Below are 19422 nucleotides of genomic sequence, written 5' to 3' on the forward strand. Positions count from 1 at the left end.
GCATTGTTAGTACATCTACGTCACTGCGCTACTCTCCCTGCAAGACTTTGGCACCTTCATCATTGTCGTCACCACGGATGCGTTGGTTCGGAACCTTCATCGTTGTCGTCACCACATAAACACGCCCCCCGCCCATCACGCCACAGCTTCCAATCCCTGCATTCCACTCTTCCTGCTGATACTACAACTGCTTTTGCACTTCTTCCCGTTCCCTCTACGTCACTCTGCGCCACTGAGCACCCCTAACTAACCTAACCCTAACCACCTGGCGTCACCGGCCAGCGTCCACCAACCCCCGGCCATGTGGCACCGCCACACCCTAGGCAATCTTCTCGACGCGCGTCTCCTCGCCCTTGAGGTCGTCGGACGAGCCGTTGGCGCTGTGGCGGTCGTTGCAGATCATGCCGATGAGCTGCTCGACGTTCTGCGCGTCCTCGACGCTCGAGTGCGAGTGGAACAGCTTGTCCATCTGCTCGAGGGTGACGCCCTTGGTCTCGGGCACGCAGAAGTAGACCCACACCTGCGCGAGGGTTGCGACCGACGCAAAGAATAAGAACGTCCCGAAGCCAATGCTGTCCATCATGACGGGCGTGATAACGCCGATGATGAAGGTGCCGAACCAGTTGGTACACGTGGTCAACGCGACTCCCTTGGCGCGGCGCGCAGACGAGTGCACCTCGGCCGGGAGGGCCCAGGGGATCGGGCCCCAGCCGCAGCCGTACACGAGGATGTAGATGTAGATGAAGGCGACGCCGGCGTGCGCGGCCATCTTGTTACCGGCCCAGTCGTTGGAGAAGCGCGCGACGAGCGCGCCGACGATGTACTGGCAGATGGCCATGCCGATGCCCGAGAGGAGGAGCGGCGGCTTGCGGCCCACCTTGTCGAGGTAGAAGATGGGGAGCGAGATGGCGAGGAGCTGGGTGAGGTTGATTGCGCCCGAGAGGTGCAGCTGCATCTCGTAGTCCATGCCGAGCATGCTGAAGAGGAGGGGGGTGTAGAGGAGGATCTGTGTGTGTTAGTGATTTGTGGCGTATTTTGGGGCATTTTCGGGGGTTTATGATACTTATTCTCCCCGCCCCGTCGGCCCATAACACAACTCACAGCAGTGATGCCCATAAACTGCTGGCACAGCTGGAGCATGATACCGATGTACGTGCGCTGAATGACACCAGGCTTGAACATGTCGCCCCAGGCGGCGAGTTCGAGGCGGAGGGGCGAGTTCTCGAGCTTTGGGTGGGCGCCGACCAGGACCTCGCGGTTGCGGATGGACTGGGCGCGGATCTGGATCCACTCGGCCTGCACGCGTGCGTCGGACGTCGGCAGGCCGCGCAGGCGCGAGAGCGTGTTGAGCGCCTCGACGTCGCGCCCGGCCTGGCAGAGCCAGCGGGGCGAGTAGGGCAGCTTGACGAGGCACGCTAGGAGCAGGACGCACGGCAGCATCTGCAGCGCGAAGGGCGCGCGGAAGGACCAGTCGTTCTTGATGTAGCGCGAGCCGTAGGTGATGTACTGGGGGGGTTAGCGCTGGTGCAGGCGTGTGGCACTTTGTGGCACGGGGACGAGGGGGGGAGGCGACGCCGTCACACTCGCGGCAGAGTCAACCACCATTCCCCCTCGGCCTCTCCGTCGTCCCACAAAGGCCGTCGAAGCGTTTGTACCAACAAACATAACCACTTGCCCAGTCGAGATGCAGGCTACCTCGAGCACGAGCAGTGCCCCTCTGATGTTCGGCGGGGCCAGCTCCGAGATGTAGGTCGGGGCGGTGGACGACAACATGCCGACGCCGATGCCGCCGACGAAACGGCCGACGACGAGCATGGCAAACGAGTACGACGCCGTCTGGAGGATACTGCCGACGATGAACCAGAGCGAGCCGATGAGGATGGACGTCTTGCGCGAGTAGCGGTCGGCGACGTAGCCGGCGGCGAGGGCGCCAAAGAAGGCGCCGAGCTCGAGCAGGCCGACCATGACGCCGCGGTTGAGGTTGCCGTGCGGGTCCTGGTCGGGGTCGGACTGCGGGAACTGGTCCTTGAACTGCGTCATCGTGAGGGTGAGCTGGAGGATGCCGAGGTCCATGCCGAAGAGGAGGGCGCCGAGGCACGCCGCGACGGACGAGATGAAGACGACGGGCGAGGCGAAGAGGTCCTTGACGCCTGGGCCGTCAGCAGTGCCACACCCCACATCGCCCAGCTTCGCGCCGGCAGCTTCGCTGCCAGCTCGCTACTCACCATTCCCGCCGATGGCATTCGCCAGCGCCTCGGGGTCGTGGGCCAGCTCCACCGCGTCGGGGTTGAGCACCACGCCGAGGTCGTCAAAGCTCGGGATGTGGGCCCTGTCGGGCGGGTGCGTCGCCTTTGAGCCGAGGTTGAGGAAGGGCATTGCGGGGTGTGTTGGGGGCTGGCTCGAGGCTCCGCATCGCAGTATATGTATCTCGGCGCCGCGAGGCCTCCCCCCGCGCCGGATGTGCTAGGCGCGGGGGGGACCCCGTCCTCGAACCATTTTACCCACCGTTGTATTGCCGGCCAGCGGCGAGGGCGCCGGAAATGCTAGCTGGCGCGTGGGCAGGGTGGGTGAGGGGGGTGGGCCGCGCCGGCGGCAGTGGCGGGGGGTGGGGAGGGGGAGGGGGGGAAGTGGCAGGGCGTAGTGCGGCGTGCCTGGGGCGTGGGCGTGGGCGTAGTGCGTGCAGCCTCGTGCAGCAGTGCGCTTCGCAACGCAAAACACCCCTAGCCGCCCTGCAGCGTGCAGAGTGACTGAATGCACAGCGCGCAGAGTCGGCCCAGGCGACGACCGATATCGCAGCACGACGATACCCGACCCTGAGACTATCGGCCCCCGGCCCGGAACAGCGCGACCGGCCCGCCAATCGGCAGTGCTATCGGCGAGTTTGCGGAGTGCGCGCGGAGTGTGGGCGCGGGGTGTGCGCGCGGCGTCGGTGGGGCGCCGGTCGTGCTGGGTGCTGTACGCGTGGCTGGTTGGAGTCGCGTGGTGGATGCTGGAGTCGCGGTGGCAGTTCGCGTGGTGCTGGCCTGGCCGCAGCGGGCGTCGGCGTCGGGGTTCGGCGGCTCGCAGTAGCGGCTCCGGCGCCGCGTCGTGTCGTCCGGCCTGGCCCAGTCCACGCATTACCCAACCTCCCGAGCCCGCCCAACCCCACCACGCCCCCTTCCCACCCCCCCCCTCCCCCCCCCCGCGTCGACCCGGGTCCCAGTCGGAAGTGCTACGCCGTCGCTCGTCCTCTAACCGGGGCCTCGTTCCCCACTCACAAGTGTCTGCCACGGAACGACGAGCGCGGCGGCGTCGGCGGGCCGGACGGCGCTGTGTCACGAGCGCGAACGCACTCGGAGATGCTATCAGTGCGACTGGGAACGGGTGACGTGTGGACGCTGTGGGAGGAGTCGGGTATGCTACCGGGCCGCTGGGCGGTCGGCTGTAGATGTAGACGGGTGGCAGCTGACTCGAGGTCGACAGTGTTCTGCGTTTGGCACACTGCCACGGCCTATCATGTGTGTCCTCGACGAGCCCGGCTTCCAGTCTGTCGCGAGGAGGGTGAAAGATAATGGAGCTGGGTGGTAGCTGGGTACGTGTGCCGCCCACCTCTCAGTTGAGGTTGTCCACCCCTCGTCGCATATCCCTTCACTGACCCATACACCATCGGCGAGCTCTCCAGAGACCAAGCCCGGTTTCCAGGTCGCCCAGTGTGGGGAGAAGGGAACGGGGGAGTCAGCGGGGCATGGTGCCAGCTGTCCCCGGGAGGGGCTGTTCCACGCTCGTCCCGTCGTCCACTGGTTACATCCCTCGTCCCCTCTTCTCATCGTCGTCGCAGCGCTCACCCCCTCTCCGCCGTTAGCACTGGCCGAGGGCTATGACACGGAGTGAACACTGTACGGTACTAATGCAGAGGACCCCACGACTTATGCCTTAACGGACGAGCGGACGCGTGGCAGGCAGCGTGGCACATGTCTACAACTTGGATGAGGTCTGCGTCGCCCAACTCCAAAGTGCCACCGACACGCCCCGCCACATGCACCATCGCCCGATAGCGCACGCACGGATATCCCAGGACACCGACGTGAACACTGGGACGATATGCGGGGGCGACGTACGGCGTTGGTGTCAACGCCGTGCGATCGCGCCGGCCATCGGCGGGTTCGTATCTTGCCGACCTGGGCCGAGGGGCCGGCGTGCTGCCCCTGGCGAGGAGAGCAGGCCGACAGGTCACTCCAGGCTCGGGGACGGCCCGGGGTGTTGTGTGCTGAGAGTGGATGGGCCGAGTGTGGCGCCGCGCGCATGCCCAAGCCATCGCCGTCTCCGCCTCCTCGTACCGCTTCCATACATGGGTCGCCGCGTTGCTTGCACGCCGGGCGACGGCGACACGGTGCGGATGCGAGGTACGCAGCGCGGGTGCGAGGCCGACGATGGGCACGCCAGACCTGGGATGAAGGCAACGTACTGGTCCAGCTCGGGGGTGGCTGCCTCGACCGCACTTCGGCGATCAGCTTGCACTGCACCCCAGCACCCGGTCCTGGCGGCGCTGGGCATCCGCCCGCACGTCTGCCCTCTCCCCTCGGCGTCGGTAAGCGTCCCCACGCGCTCTGCCAGGCCTTTACAACAGTGACGGTGACAGGCCTCGCCTCGCAACTGCGTTGAGCGCCGAGGGCTGCATGGGCGCCACTCGCAGACAACTCGTGTCCGCCCCCTGCGCGCGTGGCTTCAGCAGGGCGGCAGTACTTGACTGCACACCCAGGCTGCGCCGCCCCCGAGTGCCTCACAGGCCCCGCTGCGACGTAACGGAAAGGGGCCGGGCTCTCCTCCCCCGGTGCAAAGTACCACAGCACGCAAGTACACTCAGCGCGCAAATACGCTGCTTCCAGGTGTTGCCTTCGCGTGCGGTGTGCATGCTCGGCGCCACCCTGCCACGGCCAACCCCAGCCCATCGGCGTTACTCATCCATTGCTCGCTCTGCTCGACAATGGCGACTGCGCACGCCACGCCGACGGGGTGGCCGAAGAACGTGGCCGCGCGTGGCGTGTTCTGCGGCGTTGCCAAGCCGATCTGGCGAGCCGATCCAGCGCCACGCCACACTGCCAGAGCACGCACGCACGCACGGGCGGGCAGCGGCATGGACGGCCAATAGCGCACACTTACTCGCACGCACCCGTCCAGAATAGCATGGCAGAGTGGGTCGGGGGCCAGCTAATCCAGCCGCTCGCTAACGGCCGGTCCGGGGGCATGGGCTGCGCGATCTCGCCTGGTGCCAAGAGCTTGGCCGGCGCACCAGGGGCACGGGGGCCGGCTTGGCAGTGCGGGTCGCCATCGCCAAGCGAGCGCGGCGAGTTGCCCCACCCCACCATGCTTTGTACCGCGAGGCGCGTTGGTCTGATGGACACGCGTTGAGCGGTGCCACACTGCCGCTCTGCATGCATGCATGCTTGCTCGTGTGTGCGCAGCTCGGCGCAGTCCTCGCCCCCCGAGTATGTATAGCAGCGCCCACGTCGCCGGTGCCCGCCGCAGCCGGTGTCGCACCGAAAATAATATGGCATGGTGTAAATAGAAACCTGGCAGCGACTATTAGGCCGCGCTATTAGCAAGTGTGGCCCTAGCCAGCTAGTTTTTCCAGGGCGGGCTGCGCATTTCCATAAATATAGAGGGCGTCCCTGGCTCGGAGGGCTTGGCCAACCGACAACTCGGGACGCGGGCTGGTCTGGGCGGCTGGGGGTGACGACTGCCTGCTGTTGCTTGCACGAGTCAGGCGACCTCGCTCGACCGACCGACGCAGCTAGCGGGCCTTGGCACTTCTCACAGCCGTGGGTAGCCGTGCGGGCCCACTTTGTGTCTTGTCGGGCAAGGGGGTGTGTCGCGCGGGCCGCGGCTGGGTGGGCCAAGTAATCGTCGGTGGAGCGGCCGCTCCATCCCAAGCATTTCTTTGCCGCCCTTGGCACAGAGTCGCAGCACGCCGCGCCCGCCGCCCCCTTCGGCCCCTTCCCCGCCGCCATGTTGATCTATACCAAGCCAAGTCTGGACCCCGACCGACTTCTCGCCTCTGACCCCGCGCCCACGTCGTCACCCCCCAAAAGGGGCGCCCCGTCCCTGGCTCGGTGCCGCTCGAATCGCTCGAAAAGTCTTCCTGTGCTGCGGCGCTGGCCGCGTCCGCGCCAAAAGCTCCATGCCAAGACATCAAGCATGGCCAAGAATACGTCGTGATGCACCACTGCGCCCGGCGCACAGGGCGCCAAAGGGGGTGAGTGCCCCGCCCCGCTTGGCAAGCAGGCAAGTGCTCGGCGGGCGGCGGTGTGCATGGTGTGCTTGGGAACAAGCCGCCGTGTGGCATGGGCTTGGTGCTGCCTCGGTGCCGGGCGGGTGGATCTCATGCCTCGGGGGCGGGGCGGGCAGACGCTGACGCGTATGTATGCAGTGTGTGAGTGATGCTAGAAGTGTGGGGGTGGGTGTGAGTGTGGGCGTGGGCGTGGGTGGGTGGGCGAGACCGAGTCAACCTTGGGTCCCCTGACGCCATTGTCCATGGCAAAGGTGTAGCCGGTTGGACGCAGAAAGAGCACGCAGCGCACGCTGCGCACGCAGCAGCATTCACGCAGCCGAGCATGTCTTTTTTCGGCACGGCGTCGTCGTGGTGGGTTGTCGTCGGGTAGTGCGTGAGGTGTCTGGATGCAGGCGGAGTGGTGCCGGTGGTGTGGGCCGTTTCGCCGACGGCGGCGGCGGCGCGGCGTTGGTGGGCCTAGTGCGTAGCCCGTTGCAATCGTCTATAGCTCCACAGTGGTGCCAGCATGGCCAAAAATGGCCCACTGCGGTTCAACTTGCGCCCGCCCGTCGCCGCCAACGCCTCCCTCCGCCCCCCCGCGCCCCGCCCGCCCGCCCAGAGGAAAAACTCATCTTCACGTGGCATGTTTCCTGAATTCAGGAATGCCAAGACTTGGCACCCAGAAAAGACCTCGGCTTGGCACAAGGATTCGTTCGAGTATAGCCTTTTGGGTGGCCTGGCTGGCGACGAGCGAGCAGCGACGAGGGAGCGACGACGACGACGACGGCAGACGACATGCTGCTGCCTGCTTGCCTGCCCCACTCCCGTCAAAGTGCTTTAATATAGAAGCGACGAGTCGTCCTGTTTGCAACATCACCTGCCCCCCCAACTCCCTCTTCACCTCATCCCCACCCCACCCCTCCATTGTCACTTGCCCAGTCACTCGCAACAACACTGCGCCACAAACGCATCATCTTGGCGCTCCACCACGCACGACTTTTGTCAAACCGGCCCCCTCCCCGAGCCAAGACCGCACTTTGCCACTGCTCGTCCTTGGCCCCTTAGCTCCAGTCTTGGCGCCACGCAATCCCACTCCCATAAAATCCACCCACCCCACCACCTGCACGCCCACTTCTCTCAACCACACCCACCACTACTGCATCACCACAATGGCCTCTACATCCCCCCGCCCCCACCACCCCGCCCCGGCCTATGTCGCCGCCTCGGCCCGCGCCCACCCCTACGCCGCCCACCAGCAGCAGCAGCACCACCGCCGCAGGCCATCCCCCTCGGCTGGCCAGGACGACCGCGAGCGCCGCCTCCCCCCCTCGCCTCCCCGCTCGCGCCGCGACGCCAGCTACTCGCCGCCCATGTCCACCAAGCAGGCGCCCTCGCCGCCCGTGGCCGACCCCACCGACAACTTCTGGGACGATGTGGTGAGTAGTGGCACTTTTTTCAGTTTTTTGTTGCAACCCTCTAACCACCCACCCAGCCCGCTCCCCCCTCGTCGCTCAAGTCGATCCTCGACTCATTCCGCCGCTCGGGCGAGGGCGACCGTGACCTCCTCATGGCCATTCTCGGCGCCAAGAAGTCGGAGGAGGAGCGCCTCACCTCGGTCATCCAGACCCGCCTCACCATCCTCCAGGCCCGCCTCAACCTCGCCGCCATCCAGGCCCAGATGCAGGCCATGCCTCCCATGCCCAACCCCGCCGACTTCCAGGGCTACCCTCCCGAGCGCACCCCCTCGCTCTCGCGCGGCTCGGTCTCGTCGGACAACTCGTCGCCCCGCCCCTCGGTCTCGCTCCCCCACGGCTACAACGGCTACCCTGCCGGCGCCTACCCCTCTGAGCGCATCCACCTCCCTCCCCCTCCGGCCATGTACGAGCGCGAGCGTGAGCGTGAGCGTGGTGACCGCCTCGCCCCCCTTCGTGAGGACGACCGCCGCGCCGCCCCCTCGTCTCGTGACCGCCGTCCCCCGTCCCCTGGAGACGACCGCCGCCCCCCGGGCGGCCTCGAGATGCTTCTCGAGGGTGTCCGTGAGGCCGAGCGCAAGGAGCTCGCCTAGGTATCGTCGTCACTGGGTTCATAGATGAGAGGGTTTACGGCTGGTGCCGCTGTTGTATCGTAGCTCAAGGGTTCTCGCACGTCGTGCGACGTTGTATTCCTATGCATGTTTGAAACGATCACGTCGTGTGCGGTGCGAGCGAGCAGTGCGGTGAGCGGCGAACGAGCATACCACTACTGCAGACGATGGCGGGGCGTGCATGCCTTGGGGAAGAGCCGTGGGGCAACGAACGAGCCTGTGCCGCGCCGCGCCGCGCCAGCGTGACGCGAGCAAACGAGGTAGAAGCAGCACCACGACTTGTTTCCTGCCAAGCCAGCCGCTCCACGGTTGCAGGAACGGGAGCCTTGGCATGAATCTGGCCAACGCAGCCATGGTCTTGTGCTTGGCCGTGTCATTGCCCCACGCCGCGGGGGTGGGCGCCAGGGGCTGGCACAGGCGCGGTACAAGTGGCAGCGGCACGAGCACGCAGCAAGCAAAGCTCGGCGACGAGGCCAAGACTGGCGCCCAAGGCTGCCCACTGCTGCCGTCGTCACACCATCCATACGCATGATGCAGCCTTTGGCTTGGCTGGCTACGGAAAACAAACGGCGGCTGTGTTGCGGCTGCGTCTGCATAGCCAAGCCCCTCCGCATGCGGTCGCGCTGGCACTCGTCCGTGCGGGCGCCCAGCCGACCAGCCGGCCGACCTGCCTCCCTACCCCTCGACGTCTTTCATCTCGTCGAGAATGCGCTCGATGGCAGCCTTGCCGAGCGGCACCCACGCCCAGCGGCCGCTGCGGCCCTCGGCGTCGAGCTCGACGACAATGACGAGCCCGTGGTCGCGGAACTCGCCGAGGAGCGCGTTGAACCGGTCCTCTTCGCGCGCGATAAACTTGTCGCGTGCCGTGCGCTGGAGCAGGTCGACGTCGAGCGCGAACCCCGGCGCCGTCTGCGCCGGCGGGTGCGCGACGTGGCTCGCGCTGTCGGCCGGCAGGGACGCCACCTGCGTCGTCAAGATGACCTTGAGGAGCCGCGCTGCCATCGGCGGAACAGAGCGCAGGATCTGCAGCGTGCCTTCCTCGCTGATGCCTGCACGGCCGCCGCCGCCCTCGAGCGCCAGGGTCGCGGCGGACAGCCTTGCGTACGCCAGCTCTACGTCGTAGTCGTCAAACGTTGGGACCGAGTGGTACAGCCAGTTGAACCCGCGCGAGGGGGGCACTTCGCCGTTGACCGTGGCGCCGGGCGCGTGTGGCGGCGTGTTGTTCAGCGTCGCAGAGAACAGCAGCGGCGTGTTGACGTGGTCAAACGTCGCGACGAGGTGTATCCGCGGCGACGACGCGAGCAGAGACAGCGCAGCTAGCGCCTTGGGTGTCCGCAGTGCCGGTGCGTCAATGTTGTGCAGCACCAGAAACAGTGGCGGGGTTTTGCGCTTCCCGGAGAAGGCAGCGTAGAGGCGGTACGCTGCGCGCTCGAGTGGCGTGGCGGCGGGCGGTGCTGGCGCGTCGGCGATCTTTAGCGTGTCCTCGAGCGCGGCCAGCACGTCACGGATGCCGAGTTGGGGAAAGTGGCCGTTGACGACGGCGCAGTGCCCACGCTGGGCGAGGTGCGACTCGAGGAACCGGTTCGCGACGCGCCGCTTCGAGCCGTACCCGTACAGGAGGAGGTTGAACCCTGCCTCGAGCTCGGCCGCCCACTGGTCAAAGTGCGCCGACGCGCGCTCGAGCGCCTCGTGCACGCGCGCCTGCCCCGCCCGCACGCCGTTCGCCGCCGCCTCGTACTCGGCCTGGCTGAGCGGCTGCGCCAGCGAAGTGTACGATTGGCCCGATGTCCGCGCCGAGCGCGACGTCGTGAGGAAGTACCCGTCGGCCCTGGACGCGCGGACAAACCCCTCGTCCGTGGGCTTTAGTGGTGTCGCCGGCGCCTTGCCCTTGGACTTTGGCGTGCCCGCTGCTCGTCGTCGCGGAGTGGATGTCGGCGTCGTCGCAGTCTTGCGCCGCTTGCTCGGCGTGCCGACGAGCCCGCGCTTCGCCGGCGTCCGCGTCTGCCCACCGTCGTCGTCCGGGTCCTCGGGCTCGTGGTCCGTCCCGCTGCCTGATGCTGAGCCTTCGTCGTCCGACCCCGAGGCGGAGGAGCCGCGCTCCCGGTCCGCGTACGAGGTGAGGAAGGAGACGAGGTGCGACGCCGACGGCTCGGTGCTCGGCCCAGCCTCGTTCGACGGGCCAGCCTCCGCTTCTGGAGACGCTCGGCGCGGCTTCTTCCTCACTGCGGGCGGCATGTCTGGCGTTGTGAGTATGTCGTTGTTACTTTCAAAGGCAGTCAAGCAGCCGGCCACATGCAATTTCAGTCGCGTCACAACATTGAGGAATTTGCTCCCGCGCCTCCACCAGATGACGGTGCTGAACGCGTCGTTTGATTTCTCGCCGCTGCTGGGCCTTCCGGTCGTCTCTCACTTGCACTCTCCTCTATCACCAAGACGACACCCTCACCATGCCGACCCCGGCATCGCCTCGGAAGAGCCAGGAGAAGACGCCGTCAGCGAAAAAGTCGTCGCAGGGCGGCGGAGGCGGCGGCGCCGATATCCGAGCGTTTGTGCGTGATCCGAGACGCGTCGGGTGACCCGGCGCTGAGCGCGAGCTGACCACACCAGTTCGGCAATGCGGCCGCCAAGAAGCCAGAGCCCAAGCCCAAGGCTCCGGCGGCCAAGGGTACTGGAGACGAGCCTATTATGATTGGTATGTTGTCAGGTGTCCAGCAAGGGCGCGTGTTGACCGTCCAGATGAGAGCGACAGCGATGGCGAGATTGAGATCAAGAAGAGGCCGTGAGTTGTGGCCACACGAGTCGAGCTAACTTTGCAGAGCAAAGTATGTGTATGCCAGACGCTCCTGACTCGTGTGCTAATGCAGATAAGGCCGGCACCCAAGCTTGCAACTACAAGCAAGCACTTTGCTTCGTCGTCGGTCAGTTTCTTGTGCCTGTGATGGTGGCCAAACTGACCGTGCACAGAGCCGTCCGGTTGCCGAGTCGAGCACACCAAGCTCAACACGCGTTTCTCCACGCAAGCCCGCTCCCAACCCTTCTTCCGCATCCAAGCGCAAGGTGATTTCCTCTGACGAGGACAGTGACGAGGAGATCCCCGTGCGCCCTATCAAGCGCGCCGCGCCCGCTCCAAAGGCCCCGCCCAAGGTCACCCCCAAGTCTACGCCGGCCAAGCCGGCCGCGAAGCCGCGTCTCGTCGGCTCTGACAGCGAGGATGAGCGACCTGCACCCAATGCCAAGGCCAAGGCGAGGGCCCCTCCGTCAGACGACAGTGAGAGTGAAGAAGAAGAGGAGGTCATGCCCAAGCCCAAGGCCAGGGGCAAGGCGACACCACCGGCGTCCAAGGCGGCAGGCTCGTCCAAGGCGGCCAAGCCTGCTGCAAAGCCTGCTGCTGCCAAGCCTGCCGCGAAGGCGGAAGTGAAGGACGAGGACGGCGGGGAGGACAAGCCCAAGTTCAAGTGAGTTGTAACCATGCCATACAACACCTCGCTGACGGCTTAGCTACTACGCCCACGCAGCTTCTCGTGCCGCGGGACCCAAAGCCCCAGGATCCAAGGACATTCCTATGGGCCAGCCTGGCTGCCTTGCGGGCCTGACTTTGGTGTTCACCGGCGAGCTCGAGTCACTCGGACGAGACGAGGCGATCGAACTGGCAAAGCGATACTTTGCGTACGTCCTGGTGTCTTTACGATAGCTAACCTTTATAGCAAGGTCACGGGCGGCCCTTCCGGCAAGACATCATACGTTGTTCTCGGCGACAATGCCGGTCCTAGCAAGCTCAAGATGATCAAGGAAAAGGGCATCCCTACCCTCACCGAAGACGAGTTCCTCGACATGATCCGCACTCGCAAGCCTGGCAAGCTGGATGACAAGACCAAGGCTGCCATCGAGAAGGAGGAGAAGAAGGTCCTCGACCAGGCCAAGGAGCTTGAGCGCCGTGAAAAGGAGGAAGAGAAGTTGCAAAAGCGCAAGGAGGCAGCGCTCGAGGGAACAGGACAGGCCGTCAAGTGAGTTGCCCGGTGGAGACAATGCTGACCGGCCAGGAAGGTTGCACCTCCTTCGGCACAGCTGTGGACCACCAAGTACGCGCCGGCCAACATCAAGGAGATCTGTGGAAACAAGGGCAACGTGGAGAAGCTCACCGCATGGCTCACCGACTGGTCAGCTTACCGGACCCCCTGTTGTCTACCAAGCTGACCCCCCTGCAGGCAGAAGAACTACAAGACGGGATTCAAGCGACCGGGCAAGGACGGCGGCGGCTTGTACCGTGCCGCACTACTCTCCGGTGGCCCCGGTATCGGCAAGACTACTACTGCGCACCTCGTCGCCAAGTTAGTTGGCTACAACCCCCTCGAGCTCAACGCGAGTGACGCACGAAGCAAGAAGCTCATTGAGAACTTTACCAACATTGACAACACGTCGCTGGACGGCTTTTTCCAAGGAAAGGGCGCGGGCAGCACGACTGTTGCGAACGCCAATGTCAACTCGCGAACCTGTCTGATCATGGACGAGGTTGACGGCATGTCGTCTGGTGACCGTGGCGGTGTCGGAGCCCTCAACGCCCTCATCAAGAAGACCAAGGTGGGTCCGCAGTGTTCGCATGTTACTGACCCACCCAGATCCCCATGATTCTCATCTGTAATGATCGCAGTCTGCCGAAGATGAAGCCGCTCTGGGCTACGACGTTCAACTTGGCGTTTAGGAAGTGAGTTGGGCATCAGATGTTCGTGGCTAACTCTCCCCAGACCTTCAGCACCAGAGATCCGCTCTCGTATCCTGTCGATTCTCCACAAGGAAAAGCTCAAGATCCCTACCAATGTCGTCGACGAGCTCATCGGCGGCGTCAATTCGGACATCCGACAGGTCCTCAACATGCTGTCCACGTACAAGCTCAGCAAGTCGGACATGTCGTTTGACGAGGGCAAGGAGCTGCTCAAGCTCAACGAGAAGAACACGATCATGACACCGTTCACCATTATCGACAAGATCACCGGGCCGTATGCGTTCTCGAGGACAAACCGACAGACTCTGAACGACAAGATGGAACTCTTCTTCCACGACATTTCGTTTGTTCCCCTGTTCATGCAGGAGCACTACATCAAGACGAACCCTTCGGCTTTAACCAACCTCGACGGCCCCGAGAAGCAGATGAAGAACCTCGAGCTTATCAGCAAGGCGGCGGACTGGATCTCTGACGGCGACCTGGTCGACCGCATGATCCACGGCTCGGAGCAGCACTGGTCTCTGCTGCCACTGCACGCCGTCACGTCGATGGTGGCACCGGCGTCGCAAATCTACGGCCCTGGACGAGGCAATCCCAACGGTGGATGGGGCGGCCCATCGTTCCCTCAGTGGCTTGGCCAGAACTCGAAGCAGACCAAGCTGCAGCGCCAGCTGACCGACATCCAGATCCGGATGCGGTTGAGAGTATCTGGTGGCCGCGACGAGATTCGACAGCAGTACATGCCGCTGCTTGCGAGCAAGATTGTGACGCCGCTGATGAGCAACGGCTCGGACGCGATCGACGACACTATTGCTACCATGGACGAGTACTACCTGGGCAAGGACGACTGGGACGCGTTTGTCGAGCTGGGCGTCGACACGATGAAGGAGGAGTTGGTGCTCAAGAAGATTCCGACTGCGACCAAGTCTGCGTTTACCCGGACGTACAACAAGGGCGACCACCCGATTGCGTTCCACAAGGGAGACATGTTTGCGGCGTCGAAGAAGAAGATTGCGGATACGGGTCCGGCGCCGGACAACGATGAGGTGTTTGAGGAGGACGAGGCGCCGCCCGACGACGACGAGGCGGGTGGGGACGGGGACGAGGACGTCAACGACCTGGGCAAGGACAAGCTGATCAAGGCGGTCAAGCCGAAGGGCAAGGGGAAGGCGAAGAAGTAGGTGTCGGCGCGACGCAGATGTACATAGGCGTCGATGTACATATACCATAGGCGGTGATGTACATATACCATAGTGCCGTGTGGATACCATGATGTACAAAGCTTGCACGTGAGATACCAGACCGTAGCCACAGCCCGAGCCAGAGCCGCCACCGCCGCCGCGCCCAGCATGCAATGCCCCGCAGCCCCGCCCACCGCTCCCAGCATGCAATGCATCATCCGAGGGTCTACATAACGCCGCTCGGTTTTTACGTCTATGTCACAGGTGTGCATGGGTATGTTGGCGACGACGTCGCCGTCGCCATCGCCGTCGTCGTGCTGCTCGCTGCGCTCGCAGTTGGGCGCGCCTAAGGGCCCTGCCTGGGCTCACGCGGCTGGCTCCAGCTGACGTTGAGGATGAGGCTGTCGTATCCGTAGCCGTTCATCTTCTGGAGGGCCGTCTCTGCGTCCTTGCGGCTCTCGAACGAGACAAAGCCAAAGCCCTTGGACTCGCGCGTCTCGCGGTCGCGGACGACGTTGGCGCGGGCCAGACGGCCAGTCTTGGCAAACGGCTCGAACAGGGAGCGCAGGTCGTCGTCCTCTGCGTCGTAGCTGAGCGAAGTAACACGCAGCGTCGGCAGGTCGTCGCGGCTGCGGAACATGCTCTCGCCGGCGCCGCCGAGCCCGCGCTGGCTGGGAGGCACGTACTTGCCGCCCGGGGCGCCGGCGCCGAGGCCTGCGCGCGCGAGGCCGCCGGGAGCAGCGGCGCCCAGCCCGCCCGTGGGCGCCGCCTCGTCGTCGTCGAGCGCGGCCGCGGCGCTGTCCAGCTCGGCGAGCTGCTCGCGGTACGGGCACTTGGCGGTGAAGTGGCCGCCCTTGCAGAGACGACACACGACGGCCTTGCCGGCCGGCTGCTTGTCGGCGGCCGCGGCGTCAGCGGCGGCAGCGGCAGCGGCCTCGGCGGCCGCCTTGTTAACGGCAGACACCTTGAAGAAGATGTTCTCGCCGATGATGGTCGTCTGGCGGTCGGGGCCGGAGGGCTTGCCCTTGTCGTCGCCGAACCTACGTCGTTAGCACGGGCATCGAGCGCAGCGAGATGCGGCGGGGGGTGGGGCAGGCAGGCAGGCAGCCGGATCCGACAGTGGCAAAGTGAAAAGGCACACGAAAGGTTGGGGCAGTTTGCCACTCGCCGAGTGGCCCGTCGACCCCGCCTGTCCGCCGTGTCCTGCGCTGCCAGTCGCATCGCCCAGCCCCATCGCCGACCCCTACCCCCGCCACCCTCGCCCTCGCCTGCGGCGAGGACTCGGCCTCAGCCTCGGACTCACTTCGCCCAGTGCTTGCGCTCAGCAACCGTGTGCGACACCATCGTCGTCTGCACCTTGCGGCGCACTCTCCTCGTCACCTTGACCTTCTGGTCGTGCTCGTCAAACTTCCAGCTCACGATCGTCGTGATGCCGTCGGGCGACGTCGTCTCGGTTGTTGGCGGGAGCTCGTCTGCGAGGCGAGCGTCAGCGAGCCGTCCGTCTTGCGCGACCGCAACGCCGAGCGCGCGCGCCACGCCCACGCCCACGCCTACCCACACTTGTCATCCTCAGCCCAGTCGGACTTGATCCTGCGCGTTGTCAGCTCGTGCGCTCCGTACGCCCCGGCCCACTCACGCAGTAGTGGACGCCATTTTGTGTGTTGTGCAGCACTCAACTCGACTTGCACTTCTTTTGTCAGTCCGGCGCTCGACGCTACGCCAGCTGCAACTTCAAAGCGGAACCTGAATTTTGCCACCGCCCAGGCTCGACCACGCTGGCTCAGCCAGGTCCCACCCGCGCGCCCCGGCGTTTCGGCAATGTGGCACCCCTACACCGGTGACATCTACTTGTTGTTTGTGCATGTGTATAGTGTTACAACACCTTCTCTAGCCGGCCGGCTCTAGCACACCAATGTCCAGCACCGCACCAGCACCCGCCTAGTTGTACTTTTCCTTCCACACCCACGCCAGACCAGGCGTGTTCAGGCCCTGCTCCAGCGCAGCACGGTACCACTTGGCCGACTCCTTCATGTCCTTTCTCACACCATGGCCGCCCTTGGCGAGAAGCAGTCCGAGTTCTAACACGTCAGCCACGCACACACACGGCCCCACCACGCCCACACTCACCCTCCTGAGCGTTCAGGTCGCCCAGACTGCCCGCCATGCGCAGGTACTCGAGCGCGGTATCAGGCGACCGCTTGACACCAGTCCCGTCGAGGAAGCAGCACGCAACCTCGTACAGCCCCAGTGACAACCCCGGCGTCATCGTCTGCACCTGCTGCGGCGTGAGGATCGAGCCCGCAGCCGCGCGCAGATCAATCGGTCCCTCCGCAAGCGATCGGTCGCACGCCTGTAAGATCTCGGTGAATCCGCGTCTCTCGTCACGCGCAACGCCTTGCCTACACCGTGTCAGCTGTCGTCACACTCGCGTGACACCGTCACTCACCCATGTCGCAGCGCCAGGCCCCAGTAAATCTGCCCCGTCGCTCCTCCGGCTTCACCGGCCTTCATGAACATGTACGCAGCCTTGGGCAGGTGACCGGCGCGACGCTGTTCCAGTCCAGCGGCAACGAGCTCATCGGGGGTAAGACCCGCGGCAGAAATCGACGACAGCGACGTCGTCGACGCCGACTGCAGGTTTAAGCGGCTGTGCGCGTTCGGCCCCAGGACGCCCGGGGTCCCGGGGGTCCCGGGCGTCACGGGCGTCACTGGCGACCGTGTCGTGTCGGTCACACGAACGCGGCTGCCACCGGCGGGGTCGATCGTGGTGATTGGGATCTTGGCGTAGCGCCCACGCGGCTGCTGCGCCTCTTGCATACGGCTCGGGGACTCTGCTCTGGATGGCGCACGGCTGGGATCGTCCAGATCGTAGAACGAGTAGGCGAGCGACGACTGCATGCTGTGCTCTGACTGGTGGCTGGGCACGCGTCGTAATGTTGGCCTGTTGCCGCCGTCGCCGTCCTTGAGCGGCACCATGAGGGGCGGCTGGCGTCTTGCGACGCGATCAGGTGTCGCGTTGATGATGACGACAGGCGGCAGCACGGGCCCTTCCAGCTCGGGAGACGACTGATCCCTCGCTCGGGGCGTCTCTGCCGACGGGTGCGAGTCAAAGACCGAGTTGCCGTCCCGGGTCGGTGGTGACCTCAGTGGCTGGGGCGACCTGCTTCTCGTCTGCGGGAGAGCGCTCGGTGCCCCGGTCGGGGGAGGGGGTGCGGCGCGTCGGGGAATAACGATTGGGCGCTTCTTCTTTGTTCTCATCCTCTGTGGCCCATCTGGAGGCCCGGGTGACACAGGGCTCGACGCAGAGCTGTTGCTCCCACTGCTGCCCCCACTGCCGCTCCCTGCAGCAAAGCTCGGAGGCACGAGGTTGGTGGGCGTCAGGTTGGGCACTGCTGCACGTATCCGTGACAGGCGCTTGGGGCTGAGGCCGAGCCTCCTGGGCAGGGTGCCGTTCGTGTTACCGTTCATTGCCTCAGGGTGGCCCTTGTCTAACCACTCGAACTCGGCCTCGTCGTCGCCCCAGTCCGAGCCCTGCTCGCCGTGGACGCTGGCCCAGTCGGGGACGGTTGAGTGCTGAGGCTGGTGCGGCGCCGGTGCGTCGCGGGTAACCACCGGCGCATCGCGGGGCACGGGCTCGGTCGCCGCTCTGGGCTGCAGCGTGACGGTCGTCGTTGTGCTCGTCGATGACGCCAATGACGAGGCACTCCGCTGGGACCTTACAGGCACTGGGCGGAGGGCAAACGGCCCGTCAGAGACGGCGGAGCGTACGTTGAACGGGACGGTGGGGACGGGAGGGGGTGCTGGGCCGCCTGCATGCTGGTTGGGTCTGTGGACACGGAACGTCGGCGTGGATGCGCCTGAGCGGACAGGTGACCCGCCAATGACCTCGTCCGAGGCCATTCGCCGGGCTGCGCGCGGCGTCGACGGCGTGGACGTTGAGGGCTCGGCGCCAAAGTTGATCTCGGTGCCCTCCTCTGGCGACCCGTAGTCATCGTCGTCGTCGTCGTCTTCGTCGGTGCCCTGCTCCTCGGGCTCGTGGGTGAACCCGTACCCGTAGCCAATCGAGCTGTCGCCATAGGCCGCGTCGTGTTCCTCGCTCGTGAGGCTGATCGTGTCGAGGTTGCTCTCGACCGAGTAGATGCTCGGTGAGCGGAAGAGGTTGAGGTCGAGCGTGGGGATGGGTGGTGGTGCGGCGCGCGGGGCGGCGGCGACGGCAGCCGCGCTCGCGACGTCTGGCTGGCCACCGCGGCGCATGGCGAGGCCGAGCTGGTCGAGCGGCGAGTGGGCCGAGGACGCTGCGGCTGCGGCAAAGTCGGATGCGCCGGGTAAGGCCGTGATGGTTGGCCTCCTGGCCTGTACCGACGCCATTGTGCTGGAGGCGAGCGTGTGTAGCTATCCAGCGGCGCGGTGGGGGTTGTTGTTGGTGCTGTCGGTGGGCGAGTCGATGGATTTGATGGAGTAATGTGGAGAAGTGGGTGTCGCGCGAGGATGTCGAGTGGGGGTGGGGGGAGGAGCGAAAGACGGGGAATGAGTGTCAAGTTGGGTGGTGCAGTGTGTTGTTGCTTGCTCGGTCCTTGCGGCGAGTGAGTGATGGTGGTGGTGGTGGTCGCGGTGCACCGCCTGGCTGCTGCTGCCTTGCTGCCTTGCCTTGCCTTGCTCTAGCCAGCCAGTGCTACGACCGTTTACCGTATTTTAGGTGGGTTTGGCTTGGCGCAAAAGTAGCAATAGTCAGGCGAGGCCGAGTGCGGTGGTGTATGAGCAGAGCAGAGGAGCTCGAGGCGAGAGGAGGACAAAGGGCAAAAGGAAAAAGGAACAACGACCAAAGCAAGACACTCGGGCTGCGGCACGGGCGGCAAGGCGGCCCAGTCCAAGGTGCCTGAGTTTCGGCAGTTCAAAGAGGTGCTCGCTCGCTCGAGCGCTCTCGACTATGCCGTGAGCGCTGCTGCGGGTCTATGGGATGGGTCGGGGATCGACAAGACGGGGAGAGTGGCTGGCAGCGGACGCGGACGCGGCAATGTGTTGGATACGGACGCGTCGATGAGCGAGTGTGATGGGTGTGCTTGCTTTGTTGTTGTGATAGAATAATTTCCGGGGCACTGATGCGACGTAGCGACGAGGGGAATGCGCACGCCGGCATGCACGCACGCAGGTAGGTAGGCAGGCATTTGATTCCAGTGCTGTGCACCAAGCA

General features: G+C 65.1%; 6 protein-coding genes across 6 annotated transcripts; 2 read left to right on the forward strand and 4 right to left on the reverse strand.

Annotated features, from left to right (window-relative positions):
- Nucleotides 1-319: 319 nt before the first annotated feature.
- On the reverse strand, nucleotides 320-2376 carry Q8F55_006504 (uncharacterized protein; the record flags this gene model as incomplete). The annotated part of the gene is made up of 4 exons (XM_069354964.1): nucleotides 320-1006; nucleotides 1102-1506; nucleotides 1696-2150; nucleotides 2226-2376. 4 exons carry the CDS (start codon nucleotides 2374-2376, stop codon nucleotides 320-322), a joined length of 1698 nt encoding a protein of 565 aa, XP_069207035.1.
- Nucleotides 2377-7416: 5040 nt separating this feature from the next.
- Q8F55_006505 (uncharacterized protein) lies at nucleotides 7417-8312 on the forward strand (the record flags this gene model as incomplete). The annotated part of the gene is made up of 2 exons (XM_069354965.1): nucleotides 7417-7683; nucleotides 7740-8312. The coding sequence occupies 2 exons, from the start codon at nucleotides 7417-7419 to the stop codon at nucleotides 8310-8312; spliced, it is 840 nt and encodes a 279-aa protein (XP_069207036.1).
- A 693-nt stretch (nucleotides 8313-9005) lies between these two features.
- Nucleotides 9006-10565, reverse strand: ORC2 (Origin recognition complex subunit 2; the record flags this gene model as incomplete). The annotated part of the gene is made up of 1 exon (XM_069354966.1): nucleotides 9006-10565. The coding sequence occupies one exon, from the start codon at nucleotides 10563-10565 to the stop codon at nucleotides 9006-9008; it is 1560 nt and encodes a 519-aa protein (XP_069207037.1).
- Nucleotides 10566-10777: 212 nt separating this feature from the next.
- Nucleotides 10778-14231, forward strand: rfc1 (DNA replication factor C complex subunit Rfc1; the record flags this gene model as incomplete). Its single annotated transcript, XM_069354967.1, has 12 exons — nucleotides 10778-10879; nucleotides 10938-11022; nucleotides 11067-11109; nucleotides 11147-11152; nucleotides 11200-11248; nucleotides 11295-11785; nucleotides 11829-11996; nucleotides 12035-12334; nucleotides 12371-12487; nucleotides 12536-12908; nucleotides 12947-13032; nucleotides 13073-14231. 12 exons carry the CDS (start codon nucleotides 10778-10780, stop codon nucleotides 14229-14231), a joined length of 2979 nt encoding a protein of 992 aa, XP_069207038.1.
- Nucleotides 14232-14577: 346 nt separating this feature from the next.
- Nucleotides 14578-15884, reverse strand: TIF35 (translation initiation factor eIF3 subunit g; the record flags this gene model as incomplete). Its single annotated transcript, XM_069354968.1, has 4 exons — nucleotides 14578-15271; nucleotides 15535-15703; nucleotides 15790-15821; nucleotides 15868-15884. The coding sequence occupies 4 exons, from the start codon at nucleotides 15882-15884 to the stop codon at nucleotides 14578-14580; spliced, it is 912 nt and encodes a 303-aa protein (XP_069207039.1).
- A 285-nt stretch (nucleotides 15885-16169) lies between these two features.
- Nucleotides 16170-18599, reverse strand: Q8F55_006509 (uncharacterized protein; the record flags this gene model as incomplete). Its single annotated transcript, XM_069354969.1, has 3 exons — nucleotides 16170-16309; nucleotides 16359-16630; nucleotides 16678-18599. The coding sequence occupies 3 exons, from the start codon at nucleotides 18597-18599 to the stop codon at nucleotides 16170-16172; spliced, it is 2334 nt and encodes a 777-aa protein (XP_069207040.1).
- Nucleotides 18600-19422: the final 823 nt, after the last annotated feature.

Source organism: Vanrija albida (assembly GCF_041260175.1).
Source record: "Vanrija albida strain AlHP1 chromosome Unknown contig_5, whole genome shotgun sequence".
Classification (NCBI taxonomy): Eukaryota; Fungi; Basidiomycota; class Tremellomycetes; order Trichosporonales; family Trichosporonaceae; genus Vanrija; species Vanrija albida.